General features: G+C 29.9%; 2 protein-coding genes across 3 annotated transcripts; both read left to right on the top strand.

Moving 5' to 3' along the window:
* Window positions 1-6,358: 6,358 nt before the first annotated feature.
* On the top strand, window positions 6,359-10,257 carry LOC107002813 (70 kDa peptidyl-prolyl isomerase-like). 2 transcript variants are annotated; one of them, XM_015200985.2, is made up of 12 exons: window positions 6,360-6,623; window positions 6,927-7,013; window positions 7,309-7,569; window positions 7,880-7,957; window positions 8,138-8,218; window positions 8,313-8,513; window positions 8,604-8,690; window positions 8,861-8,979; window positions 9,084-9,206; window positions 9,344-9,490; window positions 9,716-9,843; window positions 10,029-10,257. In XM_015200985.2, the coding sequence occupies exons 1-12, from the start codon at window positions 6,467-6,469 to the stop codon at window positions 10,135-10,137; spliced, it is 1,578 nt and encodes a 525-aa protein (XP_015056471.1). In that variant the 5' UTR covers window positions 6,360-6,466; the 3' UTR covers window positions 10,138-10,257. The 2 variants fall into 2 exon arrangements, 1 of the variants encoding a protein (XP_015056471.1); XR_001454560.2 differs by lacking the exon at window positions 10,029-10,257 and having other exon boundaries at window positions 6,359-6,623; window positions 9,084-9,196.
* Window positions 10,258-12,331: 2,074 nt separating this feature from the next.
* LOC107002593 (cytochrome P450 98A2-like) lies at window positions 12,332-15,279 on the top strand. The gene is made up of 3 exons (XM_015200666.1): window positions 12,332-12,954; window positions 13,145-13,542; window positions 14,391-15,279. The coding sequence occupies exons 1-3, from the start codon at window positions 12,468-12,470 to the stop codon at window positions 15,033-15,035; spliced, it is 1,530 nt and encodes a 509-aa protein (XP_015056152.1). The 5' UTR covers window positions 12,332-12,467; the 3' UTR covers window positions 15,036-15,279.
* Window positions 15,280-18,452: the final 3,173 nt, after the last annotated feature.

The following is an 18,452-nucleotide window of genomic DNA, read 5'->3' as shown; positions in this document are numbered from 1 at the left end:
ATGCCTTTAATTTGTCACATGATCATATTATTCTAAATGATGAATATGCCGATTCTTATGTATTACGTACGTTATATTCTTGGCAAAAATAAATATACATATATGTATATATCTTGTAAATTGGTTTTAGATATAATTAGGAGCACTAGCATATATTCTCTCTTTAATAAAAATTGGATAGAGTTCCATTTTATATGACCTTTAAGCACAATCCTTGTCAATGTCAATAATGCTCAACTTTTTCCAAGTAATGTACGATATATTTATTTATCGTAATTTGATTTAAGACATAGAATTTTTAAAAAATAAAATTTCCACCTAATAATAATTTAAATTAATATATAAACAGCAGACGTATGCATATAAATTTTATCATTTAAGTATAATTTCTATGTATATACCTTATATTCATAAAATAAAATAATTTGATGTAAATATTCCACATTTGTTTTCGTAATATCAATAATAGCTATATTGGTAAATCTATTGGAAGTCACTCACTAGGATGAGTTTGGTGGACATATATATGATCACATGCAACATCTATTTTCGACATATATTTGTTCTTCTCATGGTGTATCCATTTTTGCCTACTTTACTTAATCACCCCACCCAAAAATCATATGATTAGATTGCCTACCACTAGTGTTAAATTATTGTTTTATAATAATAATGACATATTTAGCGTAGTTTCGATAAGATTAAGCATTTTGAACAATAACTATAATAAAATGTTACGACAATTAAAGCATACAAGAAATAATAGACAGTCAGACAGTAATAGCAAAGGCGTATCTAGAGGGGATTTTGTGGGTTCACGTGAACCCATGTTTCCTTTCCTAAATTATATATAGTAATATTCAATTTTTTTAAAAATAAAATAATATAGGTGTGTGAATCCACGTTAAAAGTAACATATAATAATATGATGATTGGGTGCACCTCTCTAAGGGAAGATAGAAATTTAAATTTTATATCTATCTTATTTTTGTTAGTAACACCCCTCCAAGTAGTTATCGGGAACACTTTTGGTGTTTCAATCAATTTTTCTTTTATTTTTCACTTTAACCTTTCAAAATTCTCAAGTGTGTAACGTTGAAAATTTATAAAAAAAATTAGCACGATCATTTTTTATATAAGTGTGCAAATTAAAATTTTAAACTAGTAGTATTATATTTATACCTAAAAAAATTAGTTTAATAGTTCAGTGTTAAGAATGTAAAGATAAAATCGATCAAAGTTATATTTTAGATTCATCTTTTTGTAATAATGAATCCATCTTTTTAAAATCTTGAATACGCATCTACTACGAATAACAAAAACAACAAATTACCTACTAATAATAAGCCTTGTTTGACATGTATTAGTGATAAGTACTATTGTGACTTATCATTATATTGTAAACAATACTAGACTTGTTTTTCTCCATGTCTTCACAAATAGAGGTAGAATACTAATTGTGGACCTTTTTGCTGGACTAGCTTGGCTAGTTATTTGGGCTTGCTCAGTCCAAATTTTTTGGTATGCTAATTAGGGGTGCAAAACGAATTGAAAATCGAATTAAATCACAAATTGAGTTAAATAAGAAAAAAAATTCAATTAGTGATTTGGTTTGATTTGAATTGGTATTGAAAAAAAATTGACTATATTTGGATTGATTTGGTTTTAACTAAAAAAATCAACCTGAGACCAAACCAATCCGACATTATATATGTAATTTTAAAATTTTATTTTATACATAAAAATATATATATTTTGATATCATTTTAAAATATTTTTTAATAATATTTCATAATTTTTATCTTTTAACATATTACTTCAAGTTTAAAACTTAGAATTTGAAATGGTCCAATAAAATTATAGTTCATAGATTTGATAATTATAATAAAACTTAAATCAAATCAAATTAATACTAATGCAAAAAGAAAATCAATTCAACACTAAGAATGACAATAATATTGAATATTTGTTATTTAGTTTTACATTGGTTTAGACAATTAAAATACATAATCTAATTTTATTTTTCCTTAAATATTTAGTAATGTAAGTAATACTTATTAAACTTATTTTAGCATTTATTAGTACTTTTAAATTATGATTATTTTCATTATGACTTTACAATATTTATTTTATATGACGATTCATTATTAGTTTTTATTGAATATTTTTGTGTCATCAATACTCATCTCATATTTTCTGTTATTCTTTTAAGGAACACCTTAGATAATTATATTTTGGTTGGACTAAAGAAATATTTGGAGCACAAGTTAATTATATGTTTGTATGCAAACTTTACCGAAAAAATCCAAAAATCTAGAAAAATTTAAAGTTTATTAGTTTAGTTTGATTTATAATTTAAAATTTTGACACAATGGTTTGGTTTGGTATTTAAAAAATCCGAACCAACCCGAGGTTGAAAAACATGAAAAAAACTGAACTTTATTTGTTTGGTTTGATTTATAAATTTAAAAATTTTACACGAATGTTTTGATTTGAAATTTGAAAAATTCGAACCAACCCGGTCATGTACCTCCCTAATGCTAACCATAACAACATGTATAATTTACATAAATCACTTTGTGTTAAAGAGCTAATTAAATTATTTTATTATTCTTTTTCAAATTATAAAAAATTCTTAAAATTTATGGATTTCAGATACATCACTATACTTCTGGATACATCTAGATACATAGGCGAGGGATGTATCAGAGAGAGGATAGGATATCCAAATACATCACTGGACTTCCAGATACATAGGTGAGAGATATATCCGAGAGGAGATAGGGATGCATGAACAAAAGGAAAATGATGTATCCGAGAGGTGATTTTTGAATTTTTTTTATAATGATAGAAAATTTTAGAGATTATTATAAAATAAAATATGTATGTCGGTAATTTTTTGTAACATAATCTGCTTATATATGTTCATTGGGTCTAGTACTGTTGGGCCAAAGCCCAATTAACATATGGGTCGAGCTCAGGCATCTAGTACAAATGGGATGATTTGCAGAAAATGGCCAATTAATGCTCGTTGTTTAACTTGTGTTCCCATTTGAGGAATTTGTGCAAACATGACCTCAGATCAGAAGAGTTAAAAATTGCACTTCTAACAAATAATGATCTACCGATCATATATTTAAGAGAAAATTGTATATGATAGTAAATTATTAATTCAAATTAAATGCTATAAATATATTTTGATTTAATTGTACCCTATAGCAAACTATAATTTTTTCGCCATTCTCCTTGGTGGAATCTCGCTCGCCACTCTCGCTTTTAAAACAAAAACAAATGTACAAAATGCGTTTGTGTTTGTATTAAGCGAGAGGAAATTGCATAAATACATATATTTTCATTTCCCTCTCCCATATCTCGCTTGCCACTCTCCCTAATCTCGCTCACCACCCTCGCCTCTCTCGCTTATATAAACAGAAACGAAATGTCTAAAATGTGTTTCTGTTTGTATAAAGTGAGAGAAAATTGTATATACACATGCAAATACATATATTTTCATCCTATACACTTATAATTATACAATAAAAATACTCCTCTGCCCAATTTCTTTTGCCTTTCTCTCTTTCTCGTTTTATACAATTCGATTCAATTGTATATTCCCTGCCTAAGTCTCTTTTGCCTTTCTCTCTTTCTCATTTTATACAATTTCAAATTGTATATAATCGTCCTACACACTTATAATTATACAATACAAATATTTTCCTGCCCAAGTCTCTTTTGCCTTTCTCTCTTTCTCGTTTTATACAATTCGATTCAATTGTATATTCCCTGCCTAAGTCTCTTTTGCCTTTCTGTCTTTCTCGTTTTATACAATTCGATTCAATTGTATATTCCCTGCCTAAGTCTCTTTTGCCTTTCTGTCTTTCTCGTTTTATACAATTCGATTCAATTGTATATTCCCTGCCTAAGTCTCTTTTGCCTTTCTGTCTTTCTCGTTTTATACAATTCGATTCAATTGTATATTCCCTGCCTAAGTCTCTTTTGCCTTTCTGTCTTTCTCGTTTTATACAATTCGATTCAATTGTATATTCCCTGCCTAAGTCTCTTTTGCCTTTCTGTCTTTCTCGTTTTATACAATTCGATTCAATTGTATATTCCCTGCCTAAGTCTCTTTTGCCTTTCTGTCTTTCTCGTTTTATACAATTCGATTCAATTGTATATTCCCTGCCTAAGTCTCTTTTGCCTTTCTGTCTTTCTCGTTTTATACAATTCGATTCAATTGTATATTCCCTGCCTAAGTCTCTTTTGCCTTTCTGTCTTTCTCGTTTTATACAATTCGATTCAATTGTATATTCCCTGCCTAAGTCTCTTTTGCCTTTCTGTCTTTCTCGTTTTATACAATTCGATTCAATTGTATATTCCCTGCCTAAGTCTCTTTTGCCTTTCTGTCTTTCTCGTTTTATACAATTCGATTCAATTGTATATTCCCTGCCTAAGTCTCTTTTGCCTTTCTGTCTTTCTCGTTTTATACAATTCGATTCAATTGTATATTCCCTGCCTAAGTCTCTTTTGCCTTTCTGTCTTTCTCGTTTTATACAATTCGATTCAATTGTATATTCCCTGCCTAAGTCTCTTTTGCCTTTCTGTCTTTCTCGTTTTATACAATTCGATTCAATTGTATATTCCCTGCCTAAGTCTCTTTTGCCTTTCTGTCTTTCTCGTTTTATACAATTCGATTCAATTGTATATTCCCTGCCTAAGTCTCTTTTGCCTTTCTGTCTTTCTCGTTTTATACAATTCGATTCAATTGTATATTCCCTGCCTAAGTCTCTTTTGCCTTTCTGTCTTTCTCGTTTTATACAATTCGATTCAATTGTATATTCCCTGCCTAAGTCTCTTTTGCCTTTCTGTCTTTCTCGTTTTATACAATTCGATTCAATTGTATATTCCCTGCCTAAGTCTCTTTTGCCTTTCTGTCTTTCTCGTTTTATACAATTCGATTCAATTGTATATTCCCTGCCTAAGTCTCTTTTGCCTTTCTGTCTTTCTCGTTTTATACAATTCGATTCAATTGTATATTCCCTGCCTAAGTCTCTTTTGCCTTTCTGTCTTTCTCGTTTTATACAATTCGATTCAATTGTATATTCCCTGCCTAAGTCTCTTTTGCCTTTCTGTCTTTCTCGTTTTATACAATTCGATTCAATTGTATATTCCCTGCCTAAGTCTCTTTTGCCTTTCTGTCTTTCTCGTTTTATACAATTCGATTCAATTGTATATTCCCTGCCTAAGTCTCTTTTGCCTTTCTGTCTTTCTCGTTTTATACAATTCGATTCAATTGTATATTCCCTGCCTAAGTCTCTTTTGCCTTTCTGTCTTTCTCGTTTTATACAATTCGATTCAATTGTATATTCCCTGCCTAAGTCTCTTTTGCCTTTCTGTCTTTCTCGTTTTATACAATTCGATTCAATTGTATATTCCCTGCCTAAGTCTCTTTTGCCTTTCTGTCTTTCTCGTTTTATACAATTCGATTCAATTGTATATTCCCTGCCTAAGTCTCTTTTGCCTTTCTGTCTTTCTCGTTTTATACAATTCGATTCAATTGTATATTCCCTGCCTAAGTCTCTTTTGCCTTTCTCTCTTTCTCATTTTATACAATTTCAAATTGTATATAATCGTCCTACACACTTATAATTATACAATACAAATATTTTCCTGCCCAAGTCTCTTTTGCCTTTCTCTCTTTCTCGTTTTATACAAATTCAAATTGTATATTATTTCTCTCTCTCTCTCTCGTTTTATACAATTCGTTTTATATAATTCGCTTCAATTGTATATGTATAGCGAATTATACAAATATATGTTTGCAATGAAGCGCAATTATGCAAACTTTGCTATAACATACAAATATGAATTTTGTGTTTGGTATATGTGAAAGTTACGTTGCCATTTAATACCATCTTTATACTTATATAGAACTGATATACCTTATTTGTGTTTAGAGTTTCACATACCTGGGTTTATTGAGATATTGCCTCAAAATTAGCGGTCTCTTCATAATATTCGGAAAACTAATTAGATAATCTTTTTCTTTTCTTTATTTCGAAAGAGCAGATGCTTTTATTTGAAACAAAAGCACCTACAAGCTATGACAAATGTGTACAATAGACCATTACCGTCTCATTCTTATCTAGAGTCTAGACTCCACACATAGTCGAAGTTAAGTACACCGAGCTGCTCTATGACAAATGTAGTGCAATCTTCATTTTCATATCTTGTTAATTTGTTCACTTGTCTTTTTGGATTGAAAAAACATATCTTTATATTAACGGCGAGGATATATTTGTACAAAGATCATTCAAACAGGGGCAATTTTGGAAAAGAAATCCTAACTAAAAGAACTTTTTGAAAGTGTGGGAAACTAACGGCTTATCTTCAATTTGGAGCTCTCCTTGTTTGTCTACTACAACAAAACTTATCTTCTTTTTCACTAAAGAGAAAAAAAAAAGGGAAAATGGGGGATTTTAATTCTAATAGAAGTAACAAAGTGAATTTTGAAACTAAAATTCAAGATTCACAAGAGATAGTAATTGGGAAAGAAGGTTTGAGAAAAAAGATTTTGCAAAAGGGTAATTCTTGGAAGACACCATTTCATGGTGATGAAATTCAAGGTAGTATTGCTTAATTAATTTTCGATTTCTGTTACTATATGTTATTTTTTATACTTTGATTATCGTAGTTCAAAATGTCATGTCATGTTTTTACTTTTGTTACTACTTTGGATTATTTTTTTCATTGAATCAAGGGGCTATTGAAAACAGTACTCTCTCTAGAAATAGGGGTAAGATTTACGTACTCTCTATTCTATCCTCTTGTTGTTAAAATCCTAGGTATGATTTTTTTTTTTGATTTAATTCTTTATTCTCTTTTTTTTTTTTCTTGAGTTTTTATTTTATCATTTTTGGGTTATTTAGTTCATTACAGAGTGAAACTTCAAGATGGGGAATTTTTTGATTCAAGCTATGATAGAGGAAAGACTTTTACATTCAAGCTAGGACAAGGTATTATTCCACTTTCTTTTTACATTATCCAAATACTTGTTTATTATATTTATTTTTTTAAAAGGTTCATGAAATATTGAAAATAGACGAATAAAATCATTTTTTGAATTAAGTAAATTAGTTTTTTGTTAATTCACTCGAAATATCACTATTCTTTTCTTTTTTTCGTATCAGAAAAAATCACTTATCTTATGTTATTTCACTCAAAATGTTAAATATCTTTCTTTCGAATCCGAAAAAAATCACTTATATCTTATGTTATGATACAAAAGGCATTGTTCATTTCAATTTTCAGGTGAAGTTATTAAAGGATGGGATGAAAGAATTGCAACAATGAAAAAGAATGAAAGAGCAATATTAACAATTCCACCAAATTTGTCTTATGGAGAAACTGGTTCACCCCCTTTAATTCCTCCAAATTCAACACTCATTTTTGAAATAGAATTAATTTCTTGGAATTCAATTAGAGATATTAGTGGAGATGGAGGAATATTGAAGAAAATAATCAAAGAAGGTCAAGGATGGGCTACACCTAGAGATGTAGATGAAGTACTAGGTAACGTCTCGTCTTATTTCACTTTTATTCGTGCCAGCTTGAATTTTATTTCTGTATATTCTAAATTGACGTTGTCTAAGCATCCAATACAAAAATTTAAGATGATTCAAGACTTCTATAAGACGAAAATATGAAATAATTATCGTATAACTCAATATTATCTTGCACGTGTAACTAGATTTTGAATTTCACCTATTGACATGAACTTTTTAGTGACCTAATTACAAGTGTCGTTATAAATAGACAAATTTCAGTTTTCTTTATAATTTTTTTAAAAAAAAAATTCTATTACCTCTTTTTTATTGGACAGTGAAGTATGTAGCAAGCTCTGCAGATGGAAAAATTCTATCACAATCTGATGATGCTGTTGAGTTTTCTTTAATGGAAGGTAAATACATATTAGAGCTACTTTTTACATTCTAAGACTTATGTTGCTCTGTGTGTTTAAAAATATTATTTGTTTGTGTTGGATCTTCAAAAAGTTGTGTATTTTTAAACCTGACATGGGCGCGACAATATTTTTAAAAGGTCCGAGCAATATTTCTAATACATTTTTCATTTTTATTAGGTCATTTATATCCAGCCATGAAGAAATCTTTAAAGACTATGAGAAAAGGAGAAATAGTTGAGTTAATTGTGAAGCCAGCTTGTAAGTTTGATAAATACAGCAATAAATATTATTCATAAGCAATAAAAGAAAAAAAAAAGAATATTTGATTAAATTTTGTCTAATCATTTTGAAGATTATTTTGGAAATTCAAGTTTTGATGGTGATGGTGATGGAATTGGAATATTGCAATCATCAAATTCCAATTTGATAATTCATCTTGAGTTGATTTCATGGAAAAGTGTTGTTGATGTTATTGGAGATAACAAAGTTCTTAAGAAGATAATTAAGGCTGGTGAAGGTTATGATCATCCTAATGAAGGATCCCTTGCAAAAGGTAATTAATTTTTACAAATTAAATTTGTTTATTTAATACATGTATAAAGTTAAGAAGATTAAATTTGGAATGATTTGTGTGTTCTTGAAGTGGTCTATATTGGAAAGCTACTAGATGGGACTATATTTGAAAGAAAAGGATCACATGAAGAATCTTTTGAATATGTATGTTTAGAAGGTAAACTTTTCTCCTTTGTCTTGTTTCATCTAAACAAAAATTATAACGATGTTGTTTGGACCAGCTTGCACGTTTGATAATGTCGAAGTTAAGGGGCTCAAGGGATTCGTTCATCTGAATTTTTTTTAATGAAAATCCTGACTTCGCTACTGTTATGATAATCAATGCAGGTCAATTATATGAAAATTTAGATAGAGCTATCATGACTATGAAAAAAGGAGAAGAAGCAATAGTGACTATCAACTCACACTCTATGTTTTATGAGATCAAATTGGTTGATTTCAACAAGGTCTTTTTTTCTAAACAAAGAATTAATTTTAGTTTCAGAATGATCAAATTAATGTTTTTTTTTAAAAAAAAAAATTAAAAGCTTTTTTTTTTCTATTCATACAGGAGAAACCATTTTGGAAAATGGAAACAAAAGAAAAAATTGAAGCATGTGATAAAATCAAGAATGAGGGAAATGTACTATTCAAAGATGGGAATTTTCAATGTGCCTCAAGGAAGTATGAGAAGGAATGTAATAGCTTTTCATTCTTGTTTTTTTTGTTTAGTTTTGCATATATCAATAACTATACGTCTCAGTCTCAAACAAGATAAGGAACGACTAATGTTATTCATGTAAATTGAAATGTATGTATTGTGAATTTCAGGCCTCGAAATTCATCCAATTCGATCACTCTTTCAATAATGATGAGAAGTGTCGAGCAAATACTTTGCGAATATCGTGTTATTTGAACAATGCTGCTTGCAAGTTGAAGATGGGAGAGCATCAAGAAGCCTCAGAACTATGTAGCAAGGTTTATTACTTACCCTTTTTCCTCTTCACTTTTAAGTCACACTTTGGATTAAGGTTCACTATGGGTTAGTGGTGTATTTGGGCCGGGCTTAAAAATATTTCGCTTCAGTTAAATTATCATGAGTTGAGTTGCTTTTGTTTAGTATTGTTAAGTCCATATTGACAGCTCTAATTATTGAAAGTATTTTTGATTTAATAAATCTATCGTTATATAATGTGAAAACAGGTTATAGAGTATGATCCATGTAATGTCAAAGCTCTATTCAGAAGGGCTCAAGCATATCTAAGAATCAATGAGCTGGAAAAGGCTGAAATTGATATTAACAAAGCTCTTGAAGTTGATCCAACCAACAGGTACCTGTTGCTCGGATTCTTCATAGATGTCAGCGAATCCTCCTAAAGAATTGCATTTTGGAAAATATGATACACGTGCAACATATTTTGTGTCTAAGCAACATAGTCTACATATGTTATTTATTCGATTTCGTGCGATTTTTTCTTCATTAACCCCTCAAAAATTTGACATTTGATTTTTTCAGAGATGTGAAGGTGATGTACAAGGAACTGAAGAATAAGCAGAAGCAATATACACAACAAGAAGTTGAAATATTTAGCACCATGTTATCAAAATTGAAGACAATTCTTTAGCCAAAAGTTTTATAAACCAAGATGTAAATTTACAGTAATATTTTCAACGTATAACATTGAATATTTATTATAAAAAAACATTGAGTGAGTAATTCAAACAGCTTATTGTTCGTGAGTTAATTTACTCGTAAAATTAATTCTTCCGCCTGAGTTTTAGATCTCACAATTTATTGTGCATTTATACCTAGTGTCGCGTTTATTTTTATTTTTACTTGTCATTTTAATCTCTATTTCATTTTTATTTGGTCTATTTTTTTTTTTAAATATCACTTTTCATGCATTGTCACTTTTAGCATGTTAATAAATTATATATCTTTATGATATTGATTAGGAAAAATTGTATATAATGGATAAATTAATAAATTAAATTAAATGCTATAATCACATTTTGATTTAATTGTGCCTTATAGGCTATAACAAACTGTTTGTCAGTCACATCTCTCCCTCAAACTCTCTCTCGCCACTCTCCCTCTCTCGCTTTTATACAAACGCAAATGTATAAAATGCGTTTGTGTTTGTATAAAGCGAGAGAAAATTGTATATATATACATATTTTTTCGTTCTTCTATCTCGCTCTCTCAGATCTTGCTCGCCACCCTCGCCTCTATCTCTTATACAAACAGAAACGAAATGTAAATTGTGTTTCTGTTTGAATAAAGTGAGAGAAAAATGTGTACGCATATGCAAATACACATATTTTTGTCCTATACACTTATAATTATACAATACAAATATTTCTCTGCCCAATTTTCTTTTGGCTCTCTCTTTCTCGTTTTATACATATACAAATTATACAATTGCTTTCTTTTTTACATATATAACGAATAGTACAACTGGTTTCTTTCTAATGTATAGCGAATTATACAATTATTTTTTATATATATAGCGAAAAATAAATATTTATATTTATTATGAAACACAATTATGTAAAGTATAGTTATAAAAATAAATATAATTTTTATATTTGCTATACGTAAAAGTTACTCTATTGATATTCATATATTTTTATAACGCATAACACTATAAATCAGTTAATATTGATTGATGACAGAGGAGAAGCTACGTTGAAGGAGAGTGTCCAGAAAATACTGTAGAGGTCATATCTCAATTATTATAAAGTATTCAATAAATAAATATTACTTCAAACATTTGTCTGGCAGCATACATCATCTTTATTAGTATAGCAGCAATATAATTATGTGTAGCTTGTTTGGTTGGTAAGTATTTAAAATAAAATATTTATTTCTAATAATAATATTGGAATATAAGTAAAAATGAAACGATTTTTTTCATAAAAACGTATGGTACAACAATTCCCAACAAATTATGAAATGAACAAAAGTTGCATTGAATTTGTAATAATTTACATGGATTATATAATTATGCCTCGTTATAAGGGGAAAACTCTAATCTAATCATGTAAGTCAATGACAAAATTATGTAATTAAACGTTAATTTCAATTTTTGTGTTTAGATTCCTTAGATCTAGTTCCTTTTGACCTCGTACGTAACATAGCTTCAAATTATCAAGATGGTTTATTAGGTAAAATGATCGTAGTTATAGTTTCTCTTAATAGTCTTTGCTTTTTTGATTGTGTCATTATCATAGTACTCCTATTATTAGGTTACGACATTATATTATTTTGTTATTATTTATTTCATCCGTTTAAAAAAGAATGTCTCTATTTTCTTTTTAATTTGTTTAAAAAAGAATGACTCCTTTTCTTTTTTGGTAACACTTTACTTCCTCTGTCTGATATTGTTTGTAATGATTTCTATTTTTAGAGTCAAACTATAAATACTTTGAATAACATTTTAAGATGCATTTTTTCATCATATTAATATGTAAAAAATTTGTAATATATAGTACTTTTCATATAGTTTTAGAATATCTAGTTTTTTTATTTAAAATATCAAATTAATGTGATTTAATTTACCTTTGAAAATTATTCAAATTGAATTTCAATAAGCGCAATATGACAAACATTTGCGGACAGAGGGAGAAACTTTAACTTTCCACGTTGCATGTTGGGACCACAAGATTAAAGAGCATTTTGGTATATTTGACGTAACTTTAATTTAAAATCACAAGATTAAAAAAATCTTCTTTCTTTTCTTAAATTTCGTTTCAAGTTATATTATTTTTTATACGTAACAATGTCGAAGGTTTAAAACCAGCCACGTGATTGAGAAATTTACCAAAATAGTGTCATTTTCAGTGCCAACTACCTCTTCTTTGAACGTTCCACCTACCAAAACTCCAAACGCAAACCATTGTTTTGTATAAATAATAACTAAAAACACACTCTCTAAAAAAATAAATCTCATCAATGGCTTTATTTTTAATTGTTCTAACTTCAATAGCCCTAATTTTCTTAGCTCATAAACTCTACCACCGTCTCCGATTCAAATTACCACCAGGTCCACGGCCGTTACCGGTGGTCGGAAACCTCTACGACATTAAACCAGTGAGATTCCGATGCTTCGCCGATTGGGCCCAAACATACGGCCCGATTTTCTCAGTTTACTTCGGTTCACAGCTGAACGTCGTCGTAACTACAGCTGAATTAGCGAAACAAGTATTGAAAGAGAATGATCAGAATTTAGCAGATCGATTTAGAACTAGACCTGCTAATAATTTGAGTAGAAATGGGATGGATTTGATTTGGGCTGATTACGGTCCTCATTATGTCAAAGTAAGGAAGCTTTGTAATCTCGAACTTTTTACTCCTAAAAGACTTGAATCTCTTAGGCCTATTAGAGAAGATGAAGTTACTGCCATGGTGGAAAGTATTTTCAATGACTGTACTAAGCCTGGTATGTTAATTTTAGTATTTTATTGCTTATTGAAGCTAGATTTATATGATACGTTATGCATTTTTGTATCAAATTAAAGCTCTTTGAGTCTAGTTTTCAATGATTCAAACAGTTCGTCGTTGGGACTTTTTTATGTTCAATTTATTGAATCTATTCATGTGTGCTAACTGTAATGCTTAATACTCTGCAGATAATAGGGGTAAAAGCCTGTTGATGAGAGAGTACTTGGGATCAGTAGCATTCAACAACATTACAAGGCTAACTTTTGGTAAAAGATTCATGAATGCAGCTGGTGAGATTGATGAACAAGGCCAAGAATTTAAGGGCATTGTATCTAATGGCATCAAAATCGGTGGAAAACTTCCCTTGGCAGAGTATGTTCCATGGCTCCGTTGGTTTTTCTCAATGGAAAACGAGGCACTTGTGAAACACTCTGAACGTAGAGACCGGTTAACAAGAATTATCATGGAAGAACACACTTTGGCTCGCAAACAAACTGGTGATACTAAGCAGCATTTCGTCGATGCCTTGCTTACTCTTCAGAAGCAGTATGATCTTAGTGATGACACTGTTATCGGCCTCCTCTGGGTAAGTACAAGTTGTATATATCTTGTACATGTGCATGTCATTGTGTTTAGCTAGTAAAAGATAAAGTCACGAGGTTAGCTTCAATTGGTTAAATAACTATAATTGGGGCTATAACTTAGTTTCAGATAGGGACTATGCGAGTGCATTTATGCGATAAAGAACGAACCATCTTTTGAAAATGAATCTCTGACATGATAGAGAACTAACAATATGAAAATGCTATATGTATATTGAGTATGCAAGTACAATGATGTGTCTGTGACATGATAAAGAAGAATCCATATTTGAAAGTATGTCTATGACATGATCAAGAACTAGCAATATGAAAATGTATATATGTATGCAGACTTGCAGAGTATGCAATAATAAATTGTCTATGACATGATAAAGAATGAATCGTCTTTTGGAAAATGTGTCTGTGATATGTCTAAGAATGAACAATTTGAAAATGTATATATGTACATTGATGTGTTTATGATACGAGTAAGAAGGAACAATATTTTGACATGAGAGCAAGAACTTTGGAAGGATATTGTATATTTGTTAGCCCAAGGATTTGAAAAGGTTAGGATTTTGGGTATGATGATTGATATTTATGTTGATGTGGTTTCAACATCAACAACATTCCCAGAGGGGTTTGGGAACGGTAGAGTGCATGCAGACCATACCCCTACCTCATGAAGGAAGAGAGGTTGTTTCTGAAGGACCTTTGGCTCAAGTGCAGCAAATCGATGCTGAAAATATATAGGACTCAATGAACTGTCTAGTATTTAGTTTTTGCATATAATCATACAAATTGTATCTTTCATTCTCATTCATATTAAATGCTTGTACTTGAAATTGTGCAGGATATGATTACAGCAGGAATGGACACAACAACAATAACAGTAGAATGGGCAATGGCAGAGCTAGTTAGGAACCCAAGGGTGCAACAAAAGGCTCAAGAGGAACTTGACAGGGTTATTGGATCGGACCGAATCATGTCAGAAACCGATTTCTCTAGACTTCCTTACCTTCAATGTGTAGCCAAAGAGGCTTTAAGGTTGCACCCTCCAACTCCCCTAATGCTTCCACACAAGGCCAGTGCCAGTGTCAAAATTGGCGGTTATGACATTCCCAAGGGAGCCATTGTACACGTGAATGTTTGGGCTGTGGCTCGTGATCCAGCAGTGTGGAAGGACCCGTTGGAGTTCAGACCAGAACGCTTCCTTGAGGAAGACGTTGACATGAAGGGCCACGACTATCGGCTACTACCATTTGGTGCAGGAAGGCGTGTCTGCCCTGGTGCACAACTTGCTATCAACTTGGTCACTTCTATGTTGGGTCACTTGTTGCATCATTTTACTTGGTCTCCGCCCCCGGGTGTTAGCCCCGAGGATATCGACTTGATGGAGAACCCCGGAACAGTTACTTACATGAAAAATCCAATACAAGCTATTCCTATTCCAAGATTGCCTGCACACTTGTATAAACGTGTGCCAATGGATATGTAACAATCTTGTTTACTTCTTTTTCTTTCGAGTCTTGAATTTTTAGGTACTTGATGAGTTTGTTGGGGGCATTTTGGGTATGTAATGTTTGTTTTAAATTCATATCACAAACTTTATATATTATCTTGCAATAATTAGAAGACAATTAAATGGTGTTGTATTAAGTCCTTTGATAATGCATTTTTGTATTAAGGACAAATATCGCCGTGTAAATTGTTCAAATGTTGTATTATCTTTGTCTTCTTTTCGTTTTGTTTGTTTATTCCTTCATATTTTGCGTCGCATCTCTTATACATACCATTTTTCTAGCTTGTTTCAACAGAGACTAAGCAAGTAAAAATGTAATCTCATAATAAGCAAATATATTACCAAGAATAATGATATATATTGACCCAAAAAAATCATGGGGTGTTCTTGTTTAAGATGCTATTACATTTATATTTCAAGAATTTGTGCAAATATATACCCAACGCATTCAAGTTTTGCTTATCCTACAGGACTTAAGAACAAGTTAACAAGATGGGTAGATAGATCTGAAGTTAAACTTTGTCAAGATTAATATTATACATTGTACGTCCAAAATTATTTGAAATGTATACACGGGTAAAAAATAAAATGAAAAAGTAATAATCATTCCAATCGATAGGTTATTTCAGTCTGATCTTATTTGCGTTATTGCTCAATCATCGTATTTGACTAGTTATCTATCAGGTTCGTGTTTGCAATCTTGATGTTTTCGTCAAGTGATAGGCCCAATGGGTTTAAACCCAAAAAAGAAGAATGGACTTAGTTCAGACCCATAGGCCCATTACCATTTATGTCCATTAAGTCATGGGCTTATTTGATCTGATTAACTTTTTTATTTAGGTAAGTTTGATTTGTATGCAATTATACATATTCAAGTTTGAAATATTTCTACTTTTCTAGATTTTCAATGTGAATTTTGGTCTAGTCAATAGCCTAACAAAAATGACTATTCTAGTTTGAGTATAATCACACCTCACAATTAATTACATAATTTTTTTTCTACCAATACGTTATTTTAGTCGTTAATGTAAAAATAAAATTTATATAAAAATAATTAAGACTGTAATAGAGTGATAAAATATATTTTTTTATTCTTTAAAGAAATGTTTTTGCATTTGAGCGCTATTAAATATGATGTTACCTTGTATTAAAGGTCTTAAAGAAGCGCTTTCAATATAAAGTATAATATTTACATTAATCCTAACTTTAATATTTGATCAAGTTTAAGGTTTGATTTAGTCGATTAAAACTAAAGTCGTGACTCGTGCACTAATCCTGCATATTCTGACTAATATGCCACCCTAATTTCAATATTATAGACTACTAATTTTTTCTAATTTTGAATTAAAAGAGATACATGCAAACATTAAAATTACAATTTTCCAACATCAACACCATAGTCTTATAAAAAGAAAATTATATCGTACACTTATATTGACAAACTCGAAATCGTAATTTGATGCGTAAAAATACAAGTAATCGAAATTTTCTTGCCAGTTAATTCTCATAAATGACTCTTTCTAAAGAATGTGAGAAAACTTTAGATTATGGTCTAAAATAAGCTTACGAATATTCACTGGTATATAGTTTATTTAAGGACAACTTTCACATATAGCAAATAAAAAATTTAATATTTGTATGCTATAGCAAAGTTTGCATAATTGCGCTCCATAGCAAACGTAGAAACTGTATAATTCGCTATACATATACAGATGAAACAAATTGTATAAATCGAAGTGTATAAAACAAGAAAGAGAAAGACACTTGGGCAGAGAGCTGTATTAAAACGAATTGTATTATTATAAGTGTATAGAACGTTTATATACAATTTGAATTTGTATAAAATGAGAAAGAGAGAAAGACAACAGAGACTTGACAAGGAATATACAATTGAATCGAATTTTATAAAGAGAGAAATTAGGTACAATTTGAAATTGTATAAAACGAGAAAGAGAGAAAGGCAAGAGAAACTGGGCAGGGGAGTATTTTTATTGTATAATTATAAGTGTATAGGACGAAAATATATGTACTTGCATGTGTATATACAATTTTCTCACGCTTTATACAAACAGAAACGCAATTTATACATTTCGCTTCTGTTTGTATAAGTGAAAAAGGCGAGGATGGCGAGCGAGATTTAGGAAAGTGACGAGCGAGATCTGGAAGAGGGGAGAGAGGGAAACAAAAATAGTACTTCTAATCAAATTCAAAATAAAATAATCTTATAATTTATTTAAAAGTTATTATATTTATCCCTCGTATAAAACGAACGCTTAAAATTTATATTCTAGATTTTGGAACTAGATGGTCATGATCTTGAAATTAGCAAATTTATTCAACATTTATTATAATGTCAACATTTGAAATGGTCAAAATTATGTCATGAAAAGATGTATCTGCGTAAGGGTCCGCAGCATTTAATGACCCATAAAATTAGGCCTACAACTTGGTTGCCCATTTACTCATTTGGCCCAATTTGTAAATTTAACCATTCTACCTAAGTTTCTTTAGCTCATTTAATGTTGTAATACTAATTAAGATTCTAGAAAAGTAAATTATGATATGCTTTAATTTTATTTTAGGTTAATAATAACTCTAATTAATTTGACCCATATCAATTTATTCCGTGTAATATATAGTCATTTAAATTTAAATGATATATATATAAGTTGAAATAACTTTTGGCTTTACTGAAATTTAAATTTGAGTTTCACGATTCTGAATCACTTAGGTCACACTCAAATCATATCTTATTTCTAGTTTTACTTCCCAATAATGCAATTTCTTTTCAAAAATCAACAACAATAAGTTTTTCTATTATAAAAAAGGTAATGCTAAATGATCAGAAATTGTAAAAAATTATAATATTTTTTTATATTTTAAAATAAACTAATTTTTCTTCCATTTCTAATTAAAAAGATAAAAATATAAAAAAAACTAAAAATAACAGAGATAAAATACCGTTCTGGCCAATAAAAATATCCAAAAGTTCATACTTATAAACTTAATAACCTTTGTAGCTAGTTTCTTTCTCATTTAATGTTGTAGTTGTAAGGATTCTAGAAAAGTAAACTATAATCTACTCTGATATAATTTTTTTATTTGATAATATGGATCAGGGTTAGTTTGATGCACCTTAATTACACTTTATATTATATCTACTGATACTTTTTATTTATACAAATATATCAAGTTTTGGACAATATGAAAAGAAATTACTTTAGCCAAACTTGCAAACAACATGAATATTGTGTATACAAGTGATGTATATTATCATTTTATCAAATATTTTCTTCTTTAGTATACATGAGAAATTTGTTTTTTACTATAAATAGTAAGGACCCCACAAAGCCTTGATCACACTATATATCTTTACTCAAATTAGATATGTTT

This window comes from Solanum pennellii, chromosome 10 (assembly GCF_001406875.1).
Source record: "Solanum pennellii chromosome 10, SPENNV200".
NCBI lineage: Eukaryota > Viridiplantae > Streptophyta > Magnoliopsida > Solanales > Solanaceae > Solanum > Solanum pennellii.
This window is presented reverse-complemented; position numbering and strand designations above follow the sequence as displayed.